General features: G+C 35.7%; 1 protein-coding gene across 2 annotated transcripts in view; it reads left to right on the top strand.

The window, feature by feature from the left end:
- The window catches only part of LOC110380388 (neuropeptides capa receptor), a 90,627-nt gene extending 67,405 nt beyond the window's left edge, over positions 1 to 23,222 (top strand). The window contains exons 3-7 of one of the 2 annotated variants that reach the window (XM_049841598.2): positions 3,403 to 3,602; positions 5,096 to 5,243; positions 14,660 to 14,772; positions 20,208 to 20,391; positions 22,672 to 23,222. In XM_049841598.2, coding sequence (XP_049697555.2) covers positions 3,403 to 3,602; positions 5,096 to 5,243; positions 14,660 to 14,772; positions 20,208 to 20,391; positions 22,672 to 23,032 — 1,006 coding nt within the window. In that variant the 3' untranslated portion in view covers positions 23,033 to 23,222. Of the gene's footprint in view, positions 1 to 3,402; positions 3,603 to 5,095; positions 5,256 to 14,659; positions 14,773 to 20,207; positions 20,392 to 22,671 lie in introns of both variants that reach the window. The other variant, XM_049841597.2, reaches the window with a different exon arrangement.
- The last annotated feature ends 459 nt before the right edge of the window (positions 23,223 to 23,681 follow it).

Here is a 23,681-nt window from a genome sequence, read left to right as displayed (position 1 = left end):
GCACATATCGAGAAACGATTTCTTATCATTGATTTGCCCAAGCCACATCATGATGTGGCCAATAGACAGTGAGACATTTCATGAAACGCGACTGTTTCATGAAATGGTCAAATCTTTTCATGAAGTGGTCAAGTCTACGATAAGGCCACCACATACATATTTACATGACGTAAAAAAAAGCCTTATTTATACATATATACAACTAAAAAATGGCATCAAAAAACTCCTCATCGCTGCCCACCGGGAGTGTACCCAAGAGGCTGGCAGCATTGCCACGTTGGATGGCAAATATGTATGTTTAGTTTCAAAACATTTCACGTTACCTTGATATCCCACGTTCTAGATCTAGTGCACAAAGTGAGCATACAAAATGCTTCAGTTGGGATGTAAACTGCGGTTTGTGAAAAATACGGAGAAATTCCAAGCTTTGTGCGAACTTTTGTTTTAACTGCCAGTTTTATAACTTTACCTTATGATTGTGAAATGTATGTATAAAAAGGAGATTTTTGAAAAAGTTATTTAACTTTATTTTTTCGAAATATGATTATCTTTCCTCGTTGAAGTCCAGTCGATTTTAGACTATATAGACATGGTAGCAGATACTTATTTATTGAGTCTTTTTTTGAGTACTTCGTAATAACCTTTAACAGCTTAAAATAATTTCTAACCTAGAGATAATATCTTATTTTTGTTGTCCAAGTCGAACAAATACATTGTATATTGTATTAGCAAACATAGTGTTATTTTAGTGTATCAAACTTTAAAACTTTCGTCCTTTATTAAATTTTAGAAAAACATAGTGTGATAGAGCACTTTTATCCTCAATAGACCCGCTGTACAAACAATATCAAACTTATAAACTTTATGATTGATGCGGTAACTGTAAGATACATCTGGAGTTCAGAGACCTTGGCTTCATGGTGTAAAACCACTTAATCTGAGAGTTCATCCCTTTGTAGCGCACTTCGGTTAATATCAGTTCATCCTTCTTCATTAAACGCGCTAAATGTCAAATGGTTTAATCACTGTCTATTTTATAATTTAACTGTGTAAAATGGTTCTGCCTGCGGTTTCGCCTGTTTCCGGTGGGAATTAATTCACGCACTTATTTATTTTTTGTATATTTATAGACAGAAAAACTGTGTATTTGTCGAAACAACTCTGTGATATATGCAGAGAATGATTAGGTTTTTATATCGAAAATACGGTCTCACGAACGGGTTGAGTTCTCTTGCTTGATTTATAGTGAATAGTGATCACTGTTAATGTGAACCGTTGAAATAAAAGAGAGATAAACTACGGGATTCGTCAAAAAAAAAATAACCAAAAATCCTCGTGTCGCCAAATATTAGGGGTTAAAGTATGAAATTGCCGTTTTATTCTAGTAGGTTTTTGAATTGCCATAGAGTCTTCATGGTTTGAGGTTTTCGAATGGAACTTTTTTCACGTGGTTTCTGTGATGTTCTTCTTTTAAAAAATGTGAAACATTTGATTATCGATGTTCAATTGTTTTTGTTATTCAACTTAAACAAGAAAGATGGATACTGCGAAAATTTGAGTAATTTTTGAATATGAGTTCCGACGCGGGATTGAACGGCAGAAACAGCCCGCAATATCAATGCTGCATTTGAAGAGGTGTCTGCTAAAGAACGCGCCGTGCGATTTTGGATTAAACGCTTTCGTGGTGGAAACTTCGACTTGAAGAACGAGCCATGAGAAAGACCGCCTGACAGGTGATTAACGAGAAATTAAGAGAGACGGTGAACGCCGATCCTAGTCAAACTACCCAGATACCCAGCCGAACACCGAATAATGTTGAAAAATTAGCAGTAAAACAGCCACGACTCATGAATCGACCTTCACCGCTATTGCTCCATGACAACGCGAGGCCTCATACAGCAAAATAAACCGTTTTAACTCTTCAGGAACTGCAGTTGGAAACTATTCGTCTTCCTCCATATTCGCCAGACCTTGCTCTAACGGACGACCATTTTTTTTTGTGATTTGGACAATTATCTACGTCACAAGAAGTTTCTTCCCAGGAGGCAGAACAAAATTCTTTCACACTGTTTGTGCAGTCTAGATCCTCAGAGTTCTATCGTAAAGGCATAAATGACCTTCTTATTAGATGACCGCAATGTATAGATAATAATGGCAACTATTTTGATTAAATAAGTTTGTTAAAAATTAAAAAAAAATACAATTTAGGTTTTCAGTACAAATCGGCAATTTCATACTTTAACCCCTATTATAAAGCTCAATAGTAAGCTCGATATTAAAATAACAAAAACAATATGTTGTCCACACTAGACGATTCTTCTATAGGTACATACTCTGGGTACAAACATACTCGCACGTGTACAAACACTAAGTTCCGGAGAAGTGTCTAACTAGTTCAGGAAATTATTTGTTCCTCATCAACCAAGTGACTTTCTCGTGTAGTTGGTGATCCAAAAGTAATCGACGAAAAGGAACAAAAAATAAATACTTTTTAAAAAGATTCCAACGAGTTGAAAAACTTCCTCTTTTTTAAATAAGCGTGTTAAAAAATAGGTGTGAATGTAAAACTGTGCAACTTACTAAAACCCTCTCCTATATCGATAACAAATATTCACTTTACTGGTTCCGTGCAAAACAGAAACGAGCTCTTTCATTTTTTTTATAAATTACATACGTTTCAATAAAACGAGCACAATTTGACTTCAGGTATTTATGTACAAGCTATAAATCAAACTACCAGTTCGAATACCTATCGAGCATGCAGCTGTAATTTCATAATTACACAAACGGAATTCGAAACTGCACATTAATAATAAATAATATTTAAAGCTGGCAACACTTAAAATTGGAAATTTGTTGGGACGACATTCAATTTCAGTTGAGTGCGAGTTCGGGCTTTTTCGAAATCGCTGTGTAATTGCTTGAATCCGCCATATTGGTTTTTGTACGCGATTTAATTAATAAAAGTGGGACGAAAGTTTGTGCTCGTACTCCGAAGCCTTTGAGTTTATTTTAGCCGTTTGCTTTACCGTAACTACGTTATGCAACCCTGTAATAATAGGACTCGTTTTGGAACTATTGAGGAAAAGACTTTCGTAACCCAATTTCGGACAAAATTCAAACCCTTATCTATTTTGGGCAAGTTGCTATAACACCATAATGTGTGAGGCATGCTTCCTGGCTGCTTGAGATCACCTGATGAACGTGAGGAACGAACTTTTGTTTCAAACTAGTGTACTATTTGCTCACGATTTTCGCACGCGTACCTACGTGCTAAAGATTTTCACCGATAATGCCGCACATGCGTGCGGTAAAATCCAGTGTGGAGGTGCTCTTTAGTGCTAGTAGTATTAATGACCCCTTTACATTCTCCAAAGTAAAATAACTCTTTATTTGTTGCAGAGCATCGTACGTGTCAGTGCTGACGATAGTGGCTTTCTCCCTGGAGCGCTACTTAGCCATCTGCCACCCTCTCCACTTGTATGCCATGGCTGGTCTCCGGCGCGCACTGAGGATCGTGGCTGCACTGTGGCTGGTCTCCTTGCTGGCAGCCTCTCCCTTCGCGCTCTATACTACCGTCAGCTATCATGATTATCCACCAGGTAAGTAAGAAAACCAAAGCAAACTATAAAACGGAAGACGTCATTTTACTCGACTTTTTATTTGTTTTGAAGAAGTGGCTCAACAAAATCATGGTTTCAAAAGAAATCGCCCCTGAGATGACCCAATGACTAAATTAAAGTTCTTTAAAAAAAGGCTTTTGCAAAAGTAGTTACTCAATTAATTATTCACGCGAGTACATGCTGACAACGGTGGTAATATGATTAATCTACATAGACTCAACGAATCAGTGAAAACGCTGCTTTCGACACTATATCATATTATGACAGATTATTTAGTCTTCAAAGGGTTTGAGTAGAGAACAAGTACACATACCAGGACCATTTAAAACACTGTTAAAATCTCAGAGTGCATCCATTGTTCCCATCAAAATGGAAAACCAGATTCAAAAAATCTGAAAGTCGCCATTTCGTTATCACGCATTCCAGCTTGCTACCAGATCCTGCCCTCAGGGTCCCAACGCTATATATCAAGGATAAGTGTCTCCAATGTTTACAGATACGCCTTTATATCTTTCCCTTCCGAGAATAAATGGCAACCACAAGTCTTATGATTTTGTTACTTTTTCTAGATAATAGGATCTTGTATAACAAGAACTAAGTCTCCCTAGAGACACAACTTTCTTAACTTTACTATTTGTTCTTGAAAAAAATATATCGACCATCTATGAGCAATTTCACAAGAAATAGAAATGGGATTATTGGTAAAAACATTGTCTAATGATGTCTTATCAAATTGTAGAAGGTTCTCAAATTGGTATCTAAGAACATTCAATTGGTTTCTAAGTCAAGTAAAAAGTATCGGGATTTTTTGGGTCATTCCAATATTGCAGCTGCGACCTTAAAGGTCACTCGCTTCGTTTTTCAAATCGATACAGTGAGTGACATTTGAAGAATATCATCGGAGGCCAAGGTCAGGAGGATTAGATTTGATCCTGCAAGCTCGTAGTTTTAACGATGTACTTCTGAGGAGTATTTTTAGAGAAAGGGTTTTGTATGTGGGTCTTCGAGTGTGTATTCAAAGTTGTGTGAGGTATTGTTGTCCACGCGTCTGAATATTATTGAAGTAAATATGATTCCGTCCGATCTTTGTTAGTCCATCATACAAAAGCAGAATGAATGCACAATATTTTGAAAATTCTATTAATTTTTTGATTTTAATCCATCAATAGGAACTTCAATTAACAATCAAGACCCATTGCCTAGATCTGAAGCTTCGAATGACAACAATACATAAAACATGATTTTTAAGTAACTTTGCCACTCTAACAGCCTTTTCTCACTGGTGGATTTTCCGAGCGTAAAAACCACGCTATACAGCTTCTACTAATCAAGCGGTATCGCGTGTAAAACCCGATTACGACCCGCAAATGCGAAAAGGCAAATCAGAGCGGCAAAATTATTTGTCAAAAGCCGTACGTTCGAACATCATAATTGCAAATGTCCTTAAATATCAAACCTATCTCATCTCCTAGGTTCTGGCAACGCGTCCCTGGAGTCAGCTTTTTGCGCGATGCTGGAGATGCCGTCCTGGTACCTCTGCGAGCTGAGCAGCCTGCTGTTCTTCATCCTGCCAGGAGTCATCATCCTGTGCCTCTACGTGCGCATGGGGCTCAGAATTAGGTACGTTATGGGGTATGTATCAGTTACTTTTATCAATAAGTGTGATGCTCATTGTTCTTATAGCTGGTATCTGAAGTCTGCTATTAAAATGACAAATTATCTTCTTCTTAATTTCATTTGCTTGCTGCTCTGTTTCCAAGTTATTTGGTGTAGGCGCAATATGTTTTCCGCTTCCATTCTTCTCTGCAAGGTGCCATACCACGGACTACTTTATAGTTTCTAAGTACATAAGTTATAGTAACATCCACTCCCTTCTTATTCATGTCCTCTTTCAGTACTTTGATCTATCTCTCTATTACATAAGCCTTTGTGTTTCCAAGAAATCTTCTCAAAATAGCGTGTGTTAAGTTAATACAGCTAAAAGTAAATAATAGGGATATACTCATGATTAATTTAAGGGTTCAAGTTCAGCTCTGTTTATTCAGGGTTTATTTAGAAAAGGGTTTAGATGAGAGTATTACTCTAGCGTAGGTTTATGTATCTCTGTACTTATAGTTTTAGTACTTATAAATATAAGCTTATTTGATACTTAATATTTTATGATGAAGTGACATAAGACTTCGTTAGTAACACGAATCTTAATTAACAGAAACAAGTCGGTTTTCCCTTAATTTGTAAAAAATAATTAAGTTTTAGGGAAAAACAACATACAAACTTTTATAATGAACAAGCTTTATGTTAACTCTCTTACTCGTCTAATCACAGCTTACGTCCTCAATGTTATTTAGGAGTTTTCAATTTATTTTAAAATGTATATTTCAGACATCCCAATAATATTTACTTTGATGAGATTTATTTCAATAATCCACTTATTCATCATAATAAACTGGAGCCATTGTGGCGAGTGTGAATCCAATTTGATTGCTCTTTTGTTACTGCCAAATTGAATTAACTCGTTCTAAGCACGTTATTTCTCATAAAAGACTTGGATTTTCAACAGAATTAGATTTGTACAATAGACTGACGGATGGAGTGTAGACAGGCCGGGGTTCGATGCTCTAGCACATCGCTTGTATACTAGTAGTTTAATCATCACTGAAACTTTTTAATGAGGTGCCATAGGCTTAATTACTTTGGAAAGTCAATGATTTTCGCATTCGTGAAAAAGTTAAGGTTTAAAAGCCCAAATAAACTATCGGTCACATAAAGTTCGCAGTGTGCTTTCGGATATTTTACATTTGGTAAAACAAAAAAACATTTATTAGTCAAAGAGCCATTTCCCTAACAGCCTGCCCCCTCAAAGAACATAAACCGAATTTCGAATTTTATGTAAAAACATACAGCTAGGTTACTACAACATGAATGGTATTAGCCGGTACAGATTTAACCCTCTCCTGCAAGCGTATGCGTGCCCATGACTAGCTTGCCCACCCGTGCCAGAGCGCACCGCACCCGGATTACCCGGCTCTAAATAAAAACTTTAAAGTAAAACGTTACAAAACCTTTGACCTTTCCCCCGATCCATCACGGCCGGCATGTGGACGGGGACTTTTTGTTCCCTTTACATTGCACTTGAGTTCACTAATGTTATAAATGCTGTGACTCTCGCTGTGAAAAGTTTTATGGTTTAAGTACTTAGTACTTAAGCCGTTTTATGAAGACTTATAGCCGGTTGCAAGATATTAGAGTAATGTAGAAATTGCTGTTTTGTTAGCCAACATAATTAAGTTTGACTTTGTGACTAAACCAGTATTTTTTTAAAACAAAAAACTAAAAAGCAAACGTCAAGATAACGATGCCAGTCAGAGGGTTGACATAGACACAAAGGGTTAACCGCATTAATTTTGATGGAAATTGCCATTAGGGAGATAAAAGTGTAAGATAGGTATTTTACGGTATCCGACCGACTGAAAACTTTTCTTTTTAGATTTTCTTAAAAAGTACCAACTGGAAATTGCCCACCAACGGGACAACTGTCGACATACTGTTTAGTCTGAGTATGCGGGGGCGTTAATCTTATAACAGAATGAAACAAATGAATTTTCATTAACTTAACATAAAAAAATCTACATAAAGATACTTCTTAACAAATGTTAAGACAATCTGTTTTAATTGCACGTGATCCGAGACGGTACATAATAGTAAAGTTACGTCGTGATGACAAGATGGCTGACTTGTGTTCCCAGTGAACTTAGACTTGGACTTCGAGTAATTGAGCTCCGTAATGGCGAACATTTTCATTTTGTGAACTTCAATTCAATGTAATACTGAATAATGAGGGAATGAAATAAGTCTAAGTGTAGATTTTATATTGTTAAGGCTTTATATTATTATTATAGACTTTGATTAACTTTCAGCGTTACGAAATTGTTATAAGTAGGTATTGTGCATGTCTAAGAATGCATAGTTAACCCGATGGTACCCATAAAATGTTAAATGTTATGGTGTCTAAGGGTGGGTTGACATCCGTGAAATTACCGCCCCTTGGTCAAATCGGTGATGTGACTCCTGGGTATCTTTATAGTTAAATATTATAACCCAACCTGAATATCTAAGCCCTATATTAATGCCGGTATAAAATACAGCCTATTTACAAAAGCAAGGTTTTCTGTATCTTTCAGAAGCATATTTCGCTGTGATTCATAAAAATAACATTAGGTAATTAACAAAATCAAACATTTTATCATTGTATTCAAACAAAGTATGAAACCTAGGCAAGATTTAATAAAATGTTTTGTTACATCAAATACAAATTTGAATCAATAACCGGTCGTAACCGGTTCGCGCTAACTGAAGTAAATAACAACGTGAAAGTATAAAAAATCAACAAAAAACTCTTTGAAGTGAGTTTTCTAATTAACTGTTTTGTAGACTGTGCTTTACACGTGTGCTAACGATTATAATTACTATTTGTAAAGTATATTTTAATTGATGTTGGATTCAGAGTGCTTCAGCACTTATTTATTTGTTTTTCATACTTTTCCGATCATTAATTAAATCGTTTTCGATGGTTCGAGTTTATCTTTCGATATGAGATCGACAAAAATCTTATTTTGTTCTTGAGCTTCAGCTACAAAAATGACTGCTGAGATGAAAGATGAGGGTCCTAGGTTTTACTTATTGTGAAAAAATCACAATAAGTAAAACTGTCTGACTGGAGAAGTAAATTTTTTTTCAATACCCGATTCATTAATTTTTAGCCCTGCTCTTGTACCGGTCGTAACGATTAATCGTACAATTTACATCTAAATCCCTTTATAAAAAACTGTCGGATATCTCTAATCCATTTTTACTAAAAACCTAAGCTTTACCGCTTTTCCGGCTCGGTATATCTAACCAAAATATAATCAAAAATCCAATAGAAATATTCAAATCAACGGAATTGATCGCTGGTATCCAATTTAATTGGAAAATTCCTGGTCCATTTGATTTGTAAGTTGTGGTGGCCCTTTTGTTTTACACAAATATCGAATCATTTAGAATTCAATTAGCTTTTATGATAGCCTAATGGAATGTTCTGAGGGATGATAGCTGTTTAATGGAAGATCCCAATATTTGATCTATCTTACTAGGGATAGAAGCCACAAGCTTGATGATATCCTACTAGCCAATTATCGGCTACGGCGGCTGTTCTTATACAAGGAGATCAGCCAACTGCGCAGGACATATTATAGTGCACAAGCATTTGCGCAGACGCAGATGCACTCAATGTTCCTTCACTCTCATAGCGCGATGGGACGGCAATCCGACACGACAGGAGAGAGATCAGGCACAGGACCGAATCACCAATTTCCAGGCTCTGGGCTGCTTTGTGTAAGTTTTTAAAACCCACAAAGCAATTTTGGCCCGACCCAGGAATCGAACTCGAGACCTCGTGCTCAGCAGCCGCGCTTGCGACAGCTAAACCAACGAGGCAGTCCCACAAGCTTCATACTCGTACAAGAGATGTCAAACTCCTATCTCTTGTAAGGAAAATAATAGGAAAATAAAGTTAATAAGTAGAAACTTGACTGTTGTAAGCGACTTGTCTGTCGGTGATATTATTTTAAAGTGTCTATCGTTAAGTTACCCATTAGGAACCATTGGTATAATAGTAAGGATGTTGAGAAATCAAGTTCAGCTAATATCTGCCTTATTAATTGACTTTCAATGATTCCATGGCTCATTAAAGTTATTTCGATAAGCTTACCAAAACTAACAGTTAAATTATTTAGTGAAGTAGAGGTACTTTAATATTATTTATTATTTTTCAGTAACGAATAATTTTCATTCATTGATTTATCAACTCATCACACACTCTGAGTTGAAGTACTTTCACACAACTTGGCGATAAAATAATTAAAGCATTGATTTAACAAAACAACAAAACTTATTAACGAACTAAAAGTAATTAATTTGTGAATAGATACTTGAATGAAAAACAAGCATTTTGATGGCATATATTAAATAGTTTTTCAAAATATAAAAAAGTTTCAATAATTACTCATGTGATAGGTACTCATCGTGTAAGTGATTATTAAATACCAAAATTACTCGAAGTCAATAATATTTTTGTTGTTCGTTTTTACTCCCAAAATAAATAACCGATAAGAAAAATTCTTTCATTTTTAGGAAGTTACACTATCCTCGGGTGACATCGCTATATTTTATCTGGGAACGGGAATAGGGAAACCGCGAGAAAGAGCTAGTGACGAAATAAGTCTGAAGCTTTATAACTCGTAAGCTTTTCATCATAAAATTGACAAAATGAAAAGCACTCTCAAAATTACTCAATAAAAGTGATGCAGCCTTTTCTTAATTAAAACTATCCTTTTAAGTTATATTTGAAATTATTAAGTCGGGCAACGCTTAAGCTTTCTTTAGAAGTAATTAAATCTGTGTGTTTTATTTAAAAAAAAATTCATTGAAAAACAGATTTTGCCTGACAGGTGTAGTTTATTGCGTATTCATGAAATAGTTCAAATACACACAAATTACTACAAACTCTTGATTGTTTAGGAAAAAAGCGAGTGGGTGATTCTGCCTTTTCTTAGATAGCGTTTAAAAGTAACATCTCAAAAATTACACGTAACATAAACGTCTTATAAATCGATGGAGCTGGCTGCACGCACGAAAAAACATGACTCATGCGGCGTTACCTCGCTCTGAGGCGTTACCTCGCTCTGAGGCGTTCCGTTTAAGGCTTGAAGTGCAAGCGAGAGCACGCAGCGAGCGACAAAGAGGCACGATCGGCCTCCGCTTTCGGCAGCGTTCGACATCTGACGATCAATTTCTTACGACGTTGTCACGTTCGACTATCGTCAGTAAACCGACTTTACGGACAACCGTTTTTTTATTTAAATAATATCGTAGAATTACTACAAAACCATTATCTTAGGTCAACAGCTACACGCCGTATTCTACATGGAATTATTTAGATATTCGGAGCAAATGAGTGCAATTTAAGTCAACCAAAAATACCATGCAGTAAGTAAATACCCTACCTATATATTCTCAATCAAACTACACCCACTTACTCTCAAATACCTACACGAATATCTAAGTTTAATTACACTATACCTAGTAAACAGTAAACAATGCAAGCTTCGGCCAATCAGACCGCAAGTCAAACACGCTCTGCAAGAGATGAACTATCTTCAGTAACTCGTAGGGGGTTCGATACCCGGGCGTTGATTGCGCGTGTTCTTACTTGTAAGACTAAACACACGTGTGTTTAGTTTGTTGCAAGTTGTATAGTAGTTTGTGTTTAAGGAGTGAATGTCGTTGATAGAGCTTAAGGTTGACCTTGGATGGGATGGAGATTATTTTAGGGATTAACCGGCTCCATCTTCCATCGTTAAAAACGGCAAATCTGTATAATATAATATCTTAATAGCTAGTAGCATAGTAATTCAGGAGTGCCGTAATTGAAAGTAAACTTATATTTTACAACAAATGTGGCAGGGTTCCCTACAGTTTCCATAAACTTAATAAAGAACAACTTACGCATAAGATGATAAACATTATGTTGACATTTTTGGCTATACCTGGGTACTAAAAGCTTCAAAAGGAAAAACCTATAAAACACTTAACTAACATTGCATTAAACTTATACCAATAATAATTAGCTCTACATACAATAACAACTTATTGCTCTTATATTATATCCCGTATTTTTGTGGCATATAAATAAAGTAATTTCTGACACTAACACTCATAAATCAGTGTTCTCCACGTAACGTACATTTTGTCCCACTCCCGGCTGTGGCCAGAGATAAGGAGTATTAATTAGCTACCTCTCGTGTCTAGCCTAATGTTTGTGTAAGTAGAAATGAGGTTTTATTCTTTCGGAATGTTGATATTTGCTTCGAGAGGATAACAGGTGAAAAGTTATAAGACAAATGTCTACGTACAATTTTCCAATTCGCCTTGAGCAAGCGTGGTGACTAACGCTCATTTCATTCCTTCTTTTTATAACAAGAGGCTGCAGTTATGCGATGTGAAAATATTAAGGTTCGAGGTGTAGACATAATATGCCTTCCTTGGAAAATAATGAAAAAGAAAAAGGCTAGGTGCAGTTATATTTACAAACTCATATAGAGAAGCTGAAAATACCTGACAAGAAAACACGTACAAATACTTATCATATTATACACACACAACCCGCAAATGCATGTAATCCAATGTCTAATCATAACGTTTACAATTACCAAAAATACATACACGATTTAGGTTTCTACAATCTGACAATATGATTCAAATGATCAGTAATGAATGCATTAGGATGCCATTATCGCGCCTTGTCGCGGAAGCGAGCGGAATGACAGTTGGCTTTCAAAAGCTGGGTATAAGGCTAGGTTCTACTGCCAGCGGGGTACGGTGAGGTGAGGTCACAATGTTAGCGGGACGCAGGTGTATGACTAAGGTCTTCGTGTAAGATGCTGAGTCATGGTTCTTGTAAAAATGACTTTGTAAATAATTATATTAATGATTTTGATTATTGCCAATTATGTATTACCTAGGCTTAAAAGGTTACTAGTAGAATAGCTGGATTTCTAGAAAATTAAGGCATTATAAATGACGCATTGTATTCAAATATTGAATTAATGTTTATTCATGGTTTTGACGCACCGCAGTCAATTCATAAAATGTAGGTATCGCCTATGACTCATTTCGAACACCGAACGGTAATTTCATAATCAACCCGAAAAAACATTTCTCAACACGTCTTAAAAGGTTACAATGTCTGCGGTAGTTATTCAGGTTTATGCTTAATTCGAATAACTTACCTAGTATATACTACTTCAATGTACGAAGTCACGTAAGCACAAATCAGTAACAAACTTATAAAAAAAAATCAGAATAAACCTCACGCTCGTACTACCTGAAATAACCCCGAAATCCTTTCTAATAAACTCACAAATAACAATACAGTTTCGGATCAAATGACATTAATGACGTACCGTACCTTAGATCCGGATTTCCGGAACTCCGTAAATCCGGAACTCCGGGACTCCGCTCCGAGTGTCGGTGTCACCGCTGTAAATCTTACGAGCCAATACCACGATCCATTTCACTTGGACTTCGATTACCTTAGACTTTCATGTTACTCATATACTTACAAGTAAATAAGCTATATTTGTTTAGTTTTGTTTTATTTTATTGGTTAGGACAGTAAGCTAAAATTTTAATGGTTTGTTACAATTATATTTTTATAAAGTGAAAAAAGGGTCAAATAAAGTGAAAAAAGGTCAGCTTTCAATGTAAAATGGATGAATTAAAATAATAGATTTTATTTCGGCCAGACATTTTTATTTTAGTGATCCGACCTAACTTTATTGAGGCCATTTATTTTATTTCAGGCAATAGTTCAGACCATTTGTACATATCAGGCCTATTCGAAAAGCATGTGTTAAACGTATTATTCACTGAATTCTACCTAAATAACAATTTATTTTATTCCTTCAATATTCTGTTTGTTACACAAGTAAACGACCGGTGAATTTCATATAACTAAATTATTTGAATATATTTCGTTACTGGTACAATCTTAACTATCTGTTTGGTAGTCACGTTAAAAGATAACACGGTTTATTGGACTCGTAACACGCTAAAATATAGAATAAGCTCACGGGATTTTCTCGACATTTTATATTATTAGAAACTAACTTCTGCTAGCGGTTTCACTCGTATATCGAGGGAACTTCTCTCGAACGGGGCAAAAAGTAGCCTATAGCCTTTCTTGATAAATGGGCTATCTTAAATTCCAATCGGATCAGTAGTTTTCCTGAGATTGGCGCTTTCACAAACTCTTCAGCTTTATAATATTGACAATATATTAAAAAAATGTTTCTCAAACCAGAACTGAAAGTGGGTGTATGGCTAAATAGTTTTTTTTCAAAAGAGTTGGACGTGATAAATGAATAAATAAGTAGAACGTTAAAACCTTTAGTTATAAGACTTGGTGGGCGCAGGGCGATGACCCTTATCACGTGGTTTCCGACCGAGTGAGTAAAGAAACTCTTCACTTTGTACGTAAGCGTTTTTTTTGCAAATGTGTCTCGTAGGTACAAAGATATGTTTTACAAGAGAAAATGTGTTTTTCTTTCATCAAATAGCACCTATACCTACCTGAAAAGTCGTTCAGACAATTACTTAGGTTTATAGCTAAAAAAGAACCTCATTTTGTGTTTGCAAGATAGCTTATAAATCTCTGGGTTTAGGTCGAAGATTACTTTCATACTATGTTTCTATAAAAAAACAATGGCCTATTGCTTCTAACGAGTAACATTTGGATCTTTCGCGAAATAATTAATATTTGAAAACATTACATAAGTATGTAAATAATGGATAAGCTACCTAATCCCTGTTAACTCTTCTTCCTCCGAGCCTTTTTCCCAATCATGTTGGGGTCGGCTTCCAGTCTAACCCGATTCAGCTGAGTACCAGTGCTTTACAAGAAGCGACTGCCTATCTGACCTCCTCAACCCAGTTACCCGGGCAACCCGATACCCCTTGGTTAGACTGGTGTCAGACTTACTGGCTTCTGACTACCCGTAACGACTGCCAAGGATGTTCAATGACAGCCGGGACCTACAGTTTAACGTGCCATCCGAAACACAGTCAATGGTGTCTAAGATATACTTAGAAAGTACATACAAACTTAGAAAAGTTGCATTGGTACTTGCCTGACCTGGGATCGAACCCGCGCCCTCATACTTGAGAGGTTGGTCCTTTACCCACTGGGCCACCACGACCATTAACTACTAACGACATTTACTACCTAATCCCTGTTAACTGAATGATATCAAAAGAGTTTACCCAATCAAATGCAGTCAATGAAACATGACTTAATATGCTTTATAAATAAACTAAAACTTCCTATCTAAACATTGTCATAATCTGTCTCTGATCTATTAATAAGTTTGGCTTCCAAATTAGACCAATGAGCAGACAATAATTTAGGCAAACAGGTTCTAATTTTAGGTCTTTTCCAGAACAACGCACGCGAGTAAGCCCGGGAGCCCTGGTACTCTCAACGGCGTGAATGGCAGCGTGCACGGGGAGGCGCGGCAGGCGCAGTCTAAGAAGACAATCATCAGGATGTTGGGTGAGAACTCCTCAATATCTTACAGCTGATGACTATGGAAAATGGCTAGGAACTAAGAATAGCGTGTTGATTTTAATGCTTTCGTAGTTTTTACGTGACATGCTCATGAGATTATTTATTTGGCAGGCATATCACACAGAACGTTACTCCTTTTGTTAGATACAGCGTCCATATTTTCCCTCAAAAAATAACTTACATATTATCATATCACAGTGACTGATTTTTACATCTTGGCTTTCTGTGCATGTTAGCCAACGAGAACTCGACTAGGTCCAATTGTAGAGTTAGATCTAGTTTAAATTCCACATGACCACTGACTGTGTCCTATATTCAAAACATAATTAACAATAAGCGGGTATTTACAGCTTATATTTCCCGTAACCCTTCAGTAACTAACCACCAAAATGTAATGCAACTGTTAATTTGTGTGTTCACGTACAAAATTGGCAATTCTAACGAAAACGTTTTGAGCATTAGGACCAAATTATTATCAAATAGGCTGACTAACTGTGCCGACCAGTGGGCGGAATTCAATTGTGGTTTGAACTGCAGTGACCAATGGTTTAACTGTAAACTCTAACTCTAAACCATCACATCACTCGAATTTGTATGCCTTTTGCTGAGCTTTGACTGTTAGTTAACACAATTTACTTGTCGGGTTTTATTTCTAATGCATGTCTAGGAATTTCTCTTTCTATGTTTAGTTATGTGGACAGCAAAGGTTTATGTAGGATTATTCAACAATACAGTGACTCGAAAAAGAATACTATAATTTTAATTCTATCTAACCGCCCACAACTTCAGAATGGGAAGGGTCATTTGAAGATTTCAGTCGTTATGTCCAATTTTATTGTAGGTACTATGTATTTCTGAATGATATAGTTTGCAACGTTGGCGATAACATTTTCGAATTTCACAAAATAGTCATGACTCTTTAAATACAATCACAAAATGTCACAAAAGATGAAGTTATCAAATATTTTTTTCGCCCACATGCAAGTCCGATAGCTGACAGACGTATGACGTCCCCACCTGTCGCTCAATTGATCCGGGTCAAAGGATTCATACGTCGGAGGCATGCTGGCCTGATATTATTTGTCACCCAAGTCCTGTGTAATAGCGAGACTGTTTTATTGATGGGAGAAATCCATTTTGTGGATGGAGACAGTGAAGGAACGATAAGTATTATTGGTTGACGGGTTTATTGGGAACCAATATGGGAAAAGAGAATTGTAGGTATTAAGCATTGTCTCCAGTCCGCCAAGTTTATTATGTTTTATACTTTTACAAAAATGGCTTGAAAATCCCTCATTCTATTTTTGCGAACAGCCAAAACAAGCTCATTGGTCACAGAGCATCTTTGACTGGTGGTCGTGGCAGTGCTCGTATATACCTATGTGCGGTTGTCTGCATTTCTCATCCAGCAGTCGGGTAAAAACTACCCATGTATAACTTACTAGCTTCTGCCCGCGGTTTCACCCGCGTTCCGGTATGAGTGCTTTCCATAGCCGGATGGTGACAAAAACTATCCTATGTCCTTCTCCAGGCTCTAAACAACCTCCCTGCCAATTTTCAGCTAAATCGGTTCAGCCGTTCTTGAGCTATAAGTGGTGTAACTAACACAACTTTCTTTTATATATCGGGTGTGTCGTTCATAATCACATTAAATTAAATGCGTTAATATACTGGTTAATATATGTCGATTAACACAAAGATAAAAGAAAAATACGTAAAAATAAAAAAATGATTTTTTCAAACAAAGTAAATTGAATAAAAATGTGCAAAAATTAGAACACCATATAAAAGTCAGTCATTACCACGGAGGACAGAAGACTAGCGGAGGTGCCCTAACGTAAAATCTCCTAACAAAGCAACGCGCCAAAATTCGGGTGAGCGGGGGACGAGGAACGTTACTGGCTCCACCCGTGCTCCACCCTTATACGCCTTTTATGGGAAGCCACCCATTTTTTGTAAATCCATCTAGCGTGGAATAGGACAATTAAGGTCTAACCCTAAACTAACACCGACCACTAAAAAGTGAAGTAAATACTCAAACTTAATAATTCTTTAAAAATAGTAATTGAATTAGAAAGTTTGAAGAAGCATTCATTTGAAATGACCAAAAAAAAAGAGAGAGATAAAAAAAGTTAGAAAAATAATACTTATACAAGTATTACCGGGTGCAGAGAACTTGCCCCACAACAATTTATTTACCCGCTCAGAAATGAAATAGGTATGATTCTACTAGGAATCATTAAACGGAGACTCGATTAAAATCATTTTTATTCACCACGGGTCTAAAATACCCCATGGTGTTACTTAAGTATCAACGTATGTCATTGTGTTAGTTCGTCTACTAGCCACTATGGCGTCACAAGCACGAAAATTTGTTCTTTTTGTTCTAGAACCGTACTGATGATGACTGTTGTTCTTTTCGATGTTGCCATATTATGAAATTCACCAAGAACAATGGAAATTTTATTAAACATTTTAGGGACAGCGTTATTTAAATTAGAATTTTCACAACTATATCATATTGACGCATCCACTAGTTGAGATATTTTATGTGCGTCGAATGTTATCCTGAGTAAAAGTACAGTCAAAAAGTGTGTAAGAGAGATATAGGTTAAATATTGCTGAGGATCAAGATAAATAAATGTGTAAAAATTTTCGTAAAAAGTTTTATTTAAAATAACACAGTAGGTATTAACAGAAAAATATTCTATAAAGCTATAGACAGGAACATCCTTGTTCATCCATCATAACAAAGATATTCATATTCACTTATCCAGTAATCTTCAACAAAAACACGTTTTTTTAGATAAAAAAATAAAAGTTGTGACAATTTTTAAAATAATTGTAGCTTTCAAATAAAACCTCTTTTAAGTATGGGTGATTGAATTTTCTACGACTGGTAACACTGATAAAACTACATCTGTAGTTTTGAACGCATAACCATCAAGGTGGCTGAACCACTTGTAAAGGTAAAAAATAATAGTTTAAAAACTATTATTTTTATTTTTCATACCGAATTCATAGGGCTGCATTTCATTAGCCAATCCGCCACTTTGGGACGGCCGCCATATTGGATTTAGGTTACGTGATTATTATTTTACGTAAAATAATAAGTCTCCACCTGCCATTTTTACGTGTGCAAATATTGTTATCGGCAGGTGCCATAGTACCATAATTATCCCCATTCCCAGTCCATTAGCATCCCATCCTAATAGCCCTAGTAGTTTTATTCCATAATTAGCAATAGTTTAACACAGAACCGGGGATTGTCCTTGGGTACATTTCTATAGTGTATACAGGGATAATCGTCGGTTTTGTGTTGCCATTTCATTAAAGTTGTCTCTAAAGGGCTTCAGCGTGTTGGCTTTAGCCCCACGTTCGCCTTCCAAAAATCAGTTTGTTTCATAGAAATCAGTTTCTTCAAAATGTATGGAACATATTTTGGAATATTTCGTAGGTATCCAGTTTGGTTTATTTATGATGCGTATCCATGTGTTTCTTATATCATGGTTAACGGGAAATCTAAAAAAGGAAATAATAATTAATTTATGAAATAATATTTTCATAAATTAATACTTATTATTATTGCAACGTGGTCTATCTGGCCTGACGAACGCAATTTTACTTCAAATATTAAGTCAACTACTTACCGAAAGATGGCGTATTTTAGAAATTTTAAAATTTCATGTTTTTTTATTTGTTTTGGTTGGTAAATAAGGTATAAAAAAGCTTTTAGCATGCAAGTAAAAATGAAGCTGCTATTTTAGCCAAAATTGGTACGAATAGTATGCATTGATACGAAAATAATACAAATTCACTAAAAACTTCTAAAAATTCAGCTATTCGACGACAGATGTCTCTAGCAAAAAATATGTTTTAGAGTTAAAATATTACTTTACACGTGAAATGTTATCCTGTCAGTATGTTTGAGTTTGGATCCTAAGAAATTTCTACAATTTATAACAGCACACTTCATCGTTTTTATCAAATAAAAAATAAAATATATTCAAATTGTGGTAAAATACGACTAGATGACAAGATGTCAATTTGAAGTGAAGGACGGTATGTGGGCGTTGTCCATCCACGCCTGCCGTGACGTAGTCGTGACGTATTTGACCTACCTGAAGGCGCGTGACCTACCTGCTTTAGGGCATCTCCGCTAGTCTTCTGTCCTCCGTGGTCATTACAAACAACTGAAATTCTCCCTTGAAAACTGACAGCTGTCAACTGATCAAAACATACGATACTCCTAACTTTATCTCTGCTTTACACATGATGTTGTAAATTATAAAAACGAAAAATGACTCCTGTGGCTAAACCACTGAACAGATTAGGTTATTTTTTTTACAATTCGCCATAGAATATCATAAAGTATATGTGATATGATTTAATGTGATTGTGAACGACACACCCGATATATAGATAACACGTACACAATATTTGGCAATCTTACCCACATCACCATTCACGATACCCCTCACAAGTTGTCCTCCAGATTCTTTCCACACATTAAGGCTATATTTGCACCCTTTGTATGCAAATAAGGCCTCTCAATATTCTATTAGAAGGTACATTGTAAAGCTATGAATTCTTTAGGGCTCTAAGTGGTCCATTGTGTGGTAGCTTTTAACGGACCCCTTTACTTAGACTTAGGGAACTACAAGAAACTATTAAGAGTTTAGTCTTGTTTGCGCAATTAGCACTTTGTGTGTTAGCGAAGTTTCGGGGTCAAGTTTGGAATTATGAACTTTGGTACACGTGTATTTTTGTTTAATATTACTTTGTTGTTCTTTAGGAATTTATCTGCAGTATTTTTTATTCATTAGATGGTTTTTCGAAACATATAAGTGAATAAAATAATCTTTAACAACGAATTAAGGATGATTACGCACGATATCAAAAACTCCAAACAACGTACGATGCAACTTCTATCAATTTCATCTATATCTGAAGATCTTCGTAGAGTTCTTTATAATCAATTTTGCACACACCTGCGTACTATATTTCTGATCCACTTAATCTTTCTAAAAGACAACACACACATTTTGGTTTTCTTAATTATTATCCTTGTCCGCACGACAGGGTCTTATTTGCTTGGTCGGTTAACTAAAAAAGGTATTGTATTAGTTAATTAGCTACATTTAAAGGAAATCTGTGACACACATCTATATCCTACTAATATTAAAATTGTGAAAGTTTGTGAGAATGTATGGATGTATGTTTGTTATTATTTCACGCAAAAACTGCTGGACCGGTTTGGTTTAAATTTTTTATGTAGATAGGTGATAACCTGGATTAACACATAGGGTAGGTACTTTTTACGAACACACCACGCGGGCGAAGCCGCTGGCGGAAGCTAGTATATAATATGTGTCTTGAATACCTAGTTAACAATCTAAATAGCTTCTCTTTTGTTATAGCGGCGGTAGTGGTAGCATTCTTCGTATGCTGGGCACCATTCCACTTCCAGCGTCTATTCTACATCTACGGCGCGTCAAGCCGTCACTACCACACCATCAATGAGTACCTGTTCTACGTGGCTGGTGCCTTCTACTATATATCGGCGACTGTCAACCCGATACTGTATAATGTTATGAGTCATAGGTGGGTGGAAATATTGTTCTTACTAGTAATATTGCAAAGTATGCAAAAGTTACTTTATCTACCTGTCCGACAGAACTAATGAATCAACTGGTACATAGTTAGTCTAGAGTCTTAGAAAGGGCACAGGGTGAGAAGTAGGTAGTTCCCTCGGGACGCGAATTATTAAATGAGAGAGTAACGAGTAATAGAGATTAAAAGTTAAAAAATAATTATATTTTTGCGTGATTTACTGTTTTCCAAATTCACGAACAATTTGCGGTATAAAACCGTTACAAACTGCTGTACAGAGACTCTTAAGCATTAGGTACTTAATGAAAAATAAACACTAGCTACACATAATGGCGACACTTCATTAAGTACACTATAATGTTGTACTTAATTACTACAACAAAATACCTATTTCTGGGATAATTCTAGCACTTCTTATAATTTCACGAAATCCTCTAATTTCCTACTCTAGTGAGAGTTTATGAATTTCAGTCATTAGATTACAAGAGTGCCTCTTTGTTAGTAAAGAACGAACATTTGTATTTAACTCTATAAATAGTTGTGTCCGTAAAAGTGATCGCACGAACTATGTGAAGGTATGTTTATAAACGTGCCCACGCAAAAGCTCATAGGCTTTTGATGTTTCAGTTATGCGAATAATTTGACGTTTGGAATACTTTAAAATTACAACTTTCTCTTTGGTGTAAAGCGTAGGTATTAAGTTTGCGTTTCCAGTTGGTTTTCTATAAATAGAATATTTTCCATCCTCCGAGCCTTTTTCCCAACTATGTTGGGGTCGGCTTCCAGTCTAACCGGATATAGCTATTCTTCTATTAATAGAATACTTTATATCTAAAACCCAAAACAAAAATGTGAAAGATTGCCAAGTTCGATAATATGGGAATGCTTCGCCTATAAAAGAAGTGAGATCTGAATAAGTACCAAGTTCCATACACATACCTCAGTTAAAAATAGTTACTTTTTAATGATGTTACTTGGCAAGTTTTCACACACCTTGTTATAAACCTACTAAACGCAATGAATCAAGTATTTAATTTTCTGTTAAAACTTGCCAAGTAACATCATTAAAAAGTAACTATTTTTAACTGAGGTATGTGTATGGAACTTGGTACTTATTCAGATCTCACTTCTTTTATAGGCGAAGCATTCCCATATTATCGAACTTGGCAGTCTTTCACATTTTTGTTTTGGGTGGGATTTCATTTATTTTTGTAAGGTTGTTTATTTTATTTTTTTCTTATGATGAAGTTAGTTAAAGAAATGTCTCATTTATAATATCTTCCAGATTTTTTAATATGCACTATGTTTCTTACAAAGAAATGAACTAGATTAACTAAATGGACTAGATTTACCAATTAACTGACATGACATGTTATCATCATATATTATGTTCGTGGATCCAAGTTACACATTCGTTATTTTCGAAAGTGATTCACACTTGGCCGTTTTCAGATTTTTACTTTACTTTGACTAAATACAAACCTTTGTAACGAATTTCAGATCGGTACGGCCATTCGAAGATATATTATATAAATATAGATAAATTTAGTTCGTTTTAGTTCCTTAGGGGTATAAATTTACACTGGGTATTTTACACCTTCATTATTTTGAAACCGACTCACACTTGGCCATTTTCAGATTTTTTCCTTTACCTTGACATAAAGACCTACCTCCATGCCAAATTTCAAGTCAATACGACCATTGGAAGTGGTCTAGGTTTTTGATGAGTGAGTCAGTCAGTCAGTCAGTCAGTGAGTGTACAGTAAAAATAGCGATTTTCTGACGTCAATATCTCAAGACCTACAATAGGTATATTAATGAAATTTTGTATTTTAGATAAGTGAGGGGGTCTCAACAGATACTAGAAATTTGATATGCGTAAATAAAATAGATTTTGAGTTACAGGGGGGTCGAATTTGGCCCGAAATGGTTCGTGTAATATAACCCACGGCCGGTGTGTCGCTTTTTTTGCTCGAACTTGGCGGACACACTGCCGTGTGTCTAGATATACTTTGTATCTAACTGTATTTAAATAGATTTCCCACAACTTCATCCGTATCGCGTGGGAACCACGTCTTGTACTCAGATAACATGAGAATCAGTTGGTCTTTTGCGTGTGAAGAGTTACAAATAAACCAAAAATTATTATTTTTCCATATTAAGTAATCTTGTAATTCCATTAGAATTGAATGCGACTTTATACCCTTTCATTCTAACATACTCAAACTGGATTAATAGTGAAAACTAAGTTCTGAAAATCTATTCTCACAGGTACCGCATAGCCTTCACGGAAACCCTCTGCTGCGGCAAAGTCGGCAGAAAGAAGAGTAGGTGTCGAGAACACTCCAGCATTCGAGAGACCATGGTCAACCATACCTCTGACGGCACTCACCTCGTCAGGGTCCGCTCCGAGATCCAGGACAAGAGGAACCGCCTCGACAGGAGAAGCAGAAGGTGCAGCTACTATGGAACCGAGACCACCAGCCTCTGCAGCGAGAAGTGGAGACAGGATACTCCTAAGAAGATGAACAGCATACTGATAAATGACAGGAACAGTGTGACGTCGTCTCTATGTAATAATAATGATAGTCATTTGTACAGTGACTTTAAAATGGATGGTGATGTCACTTAAGTTTTAAATAATGTAAGTATGTGCGTAAGGTCTAAGTTTCTAAGCCACTGGATTAACTTTTGTATGATGTAAGTACCAGTGAATATATTGTGATAAATATTTAGGTGTATACGTAATTTATTTTAGGTTTATAAGTTAAGATACGCTTGATTTTTTATGGTTACACGCGAAAAGTTCTATGTGTAAATCCTTTATTACTACTTGGAAAATATGAATAAAAAAGCTTTAAGTTAACTTTTCTATGCGATATAAATTGTAAATATCTATAAGTATCATTATCTTCCCAAAATTTACATAATAAATAATTTACAATCTCTTTCGCACTTAAACTCAAATATGTCAAGTTTCCATTAAAACTTTACTTCTGCATTCATCTTCAAAAATCACTTATGATAATTAAATAAGCTTTAAATAACAACATACAATTTCTCAAAGTCAAAGGCAGTTATTTCAAATAGGCTTTTGCAGGTTCTTATGAAACGTCACACTAGTTGCACGGATCCAAAAAGATGGTCTCATATAGAAAAACCGGCAAGAAACTTCATTATTATTCTATTAACGAAACAAAAATAACATATAGGTACATTTCCTATTACCTACTTCATAACTAACCCTAATATAGTTGATATTTTCACTTACTGAGTAAATT

This window comes from Helicoverpa armigera, chromosome 19, assembly GCF_030705265.1.
Source record: "Helicoverpa armigera isolate CAAS_96S chromosome 19, ASM3070526v1, whole genome shotgun sequence".
Classification (NCBI taxonomy): Eukaryota; Metazoa; Arthropoda; class Insecta; order Lepidoptera; family Noctuidae; genus Helicoverpa; species Helicoverpa armigera.
This window is presented reverse-complemented; position numbering and strand designations above follow the sequence as displayed.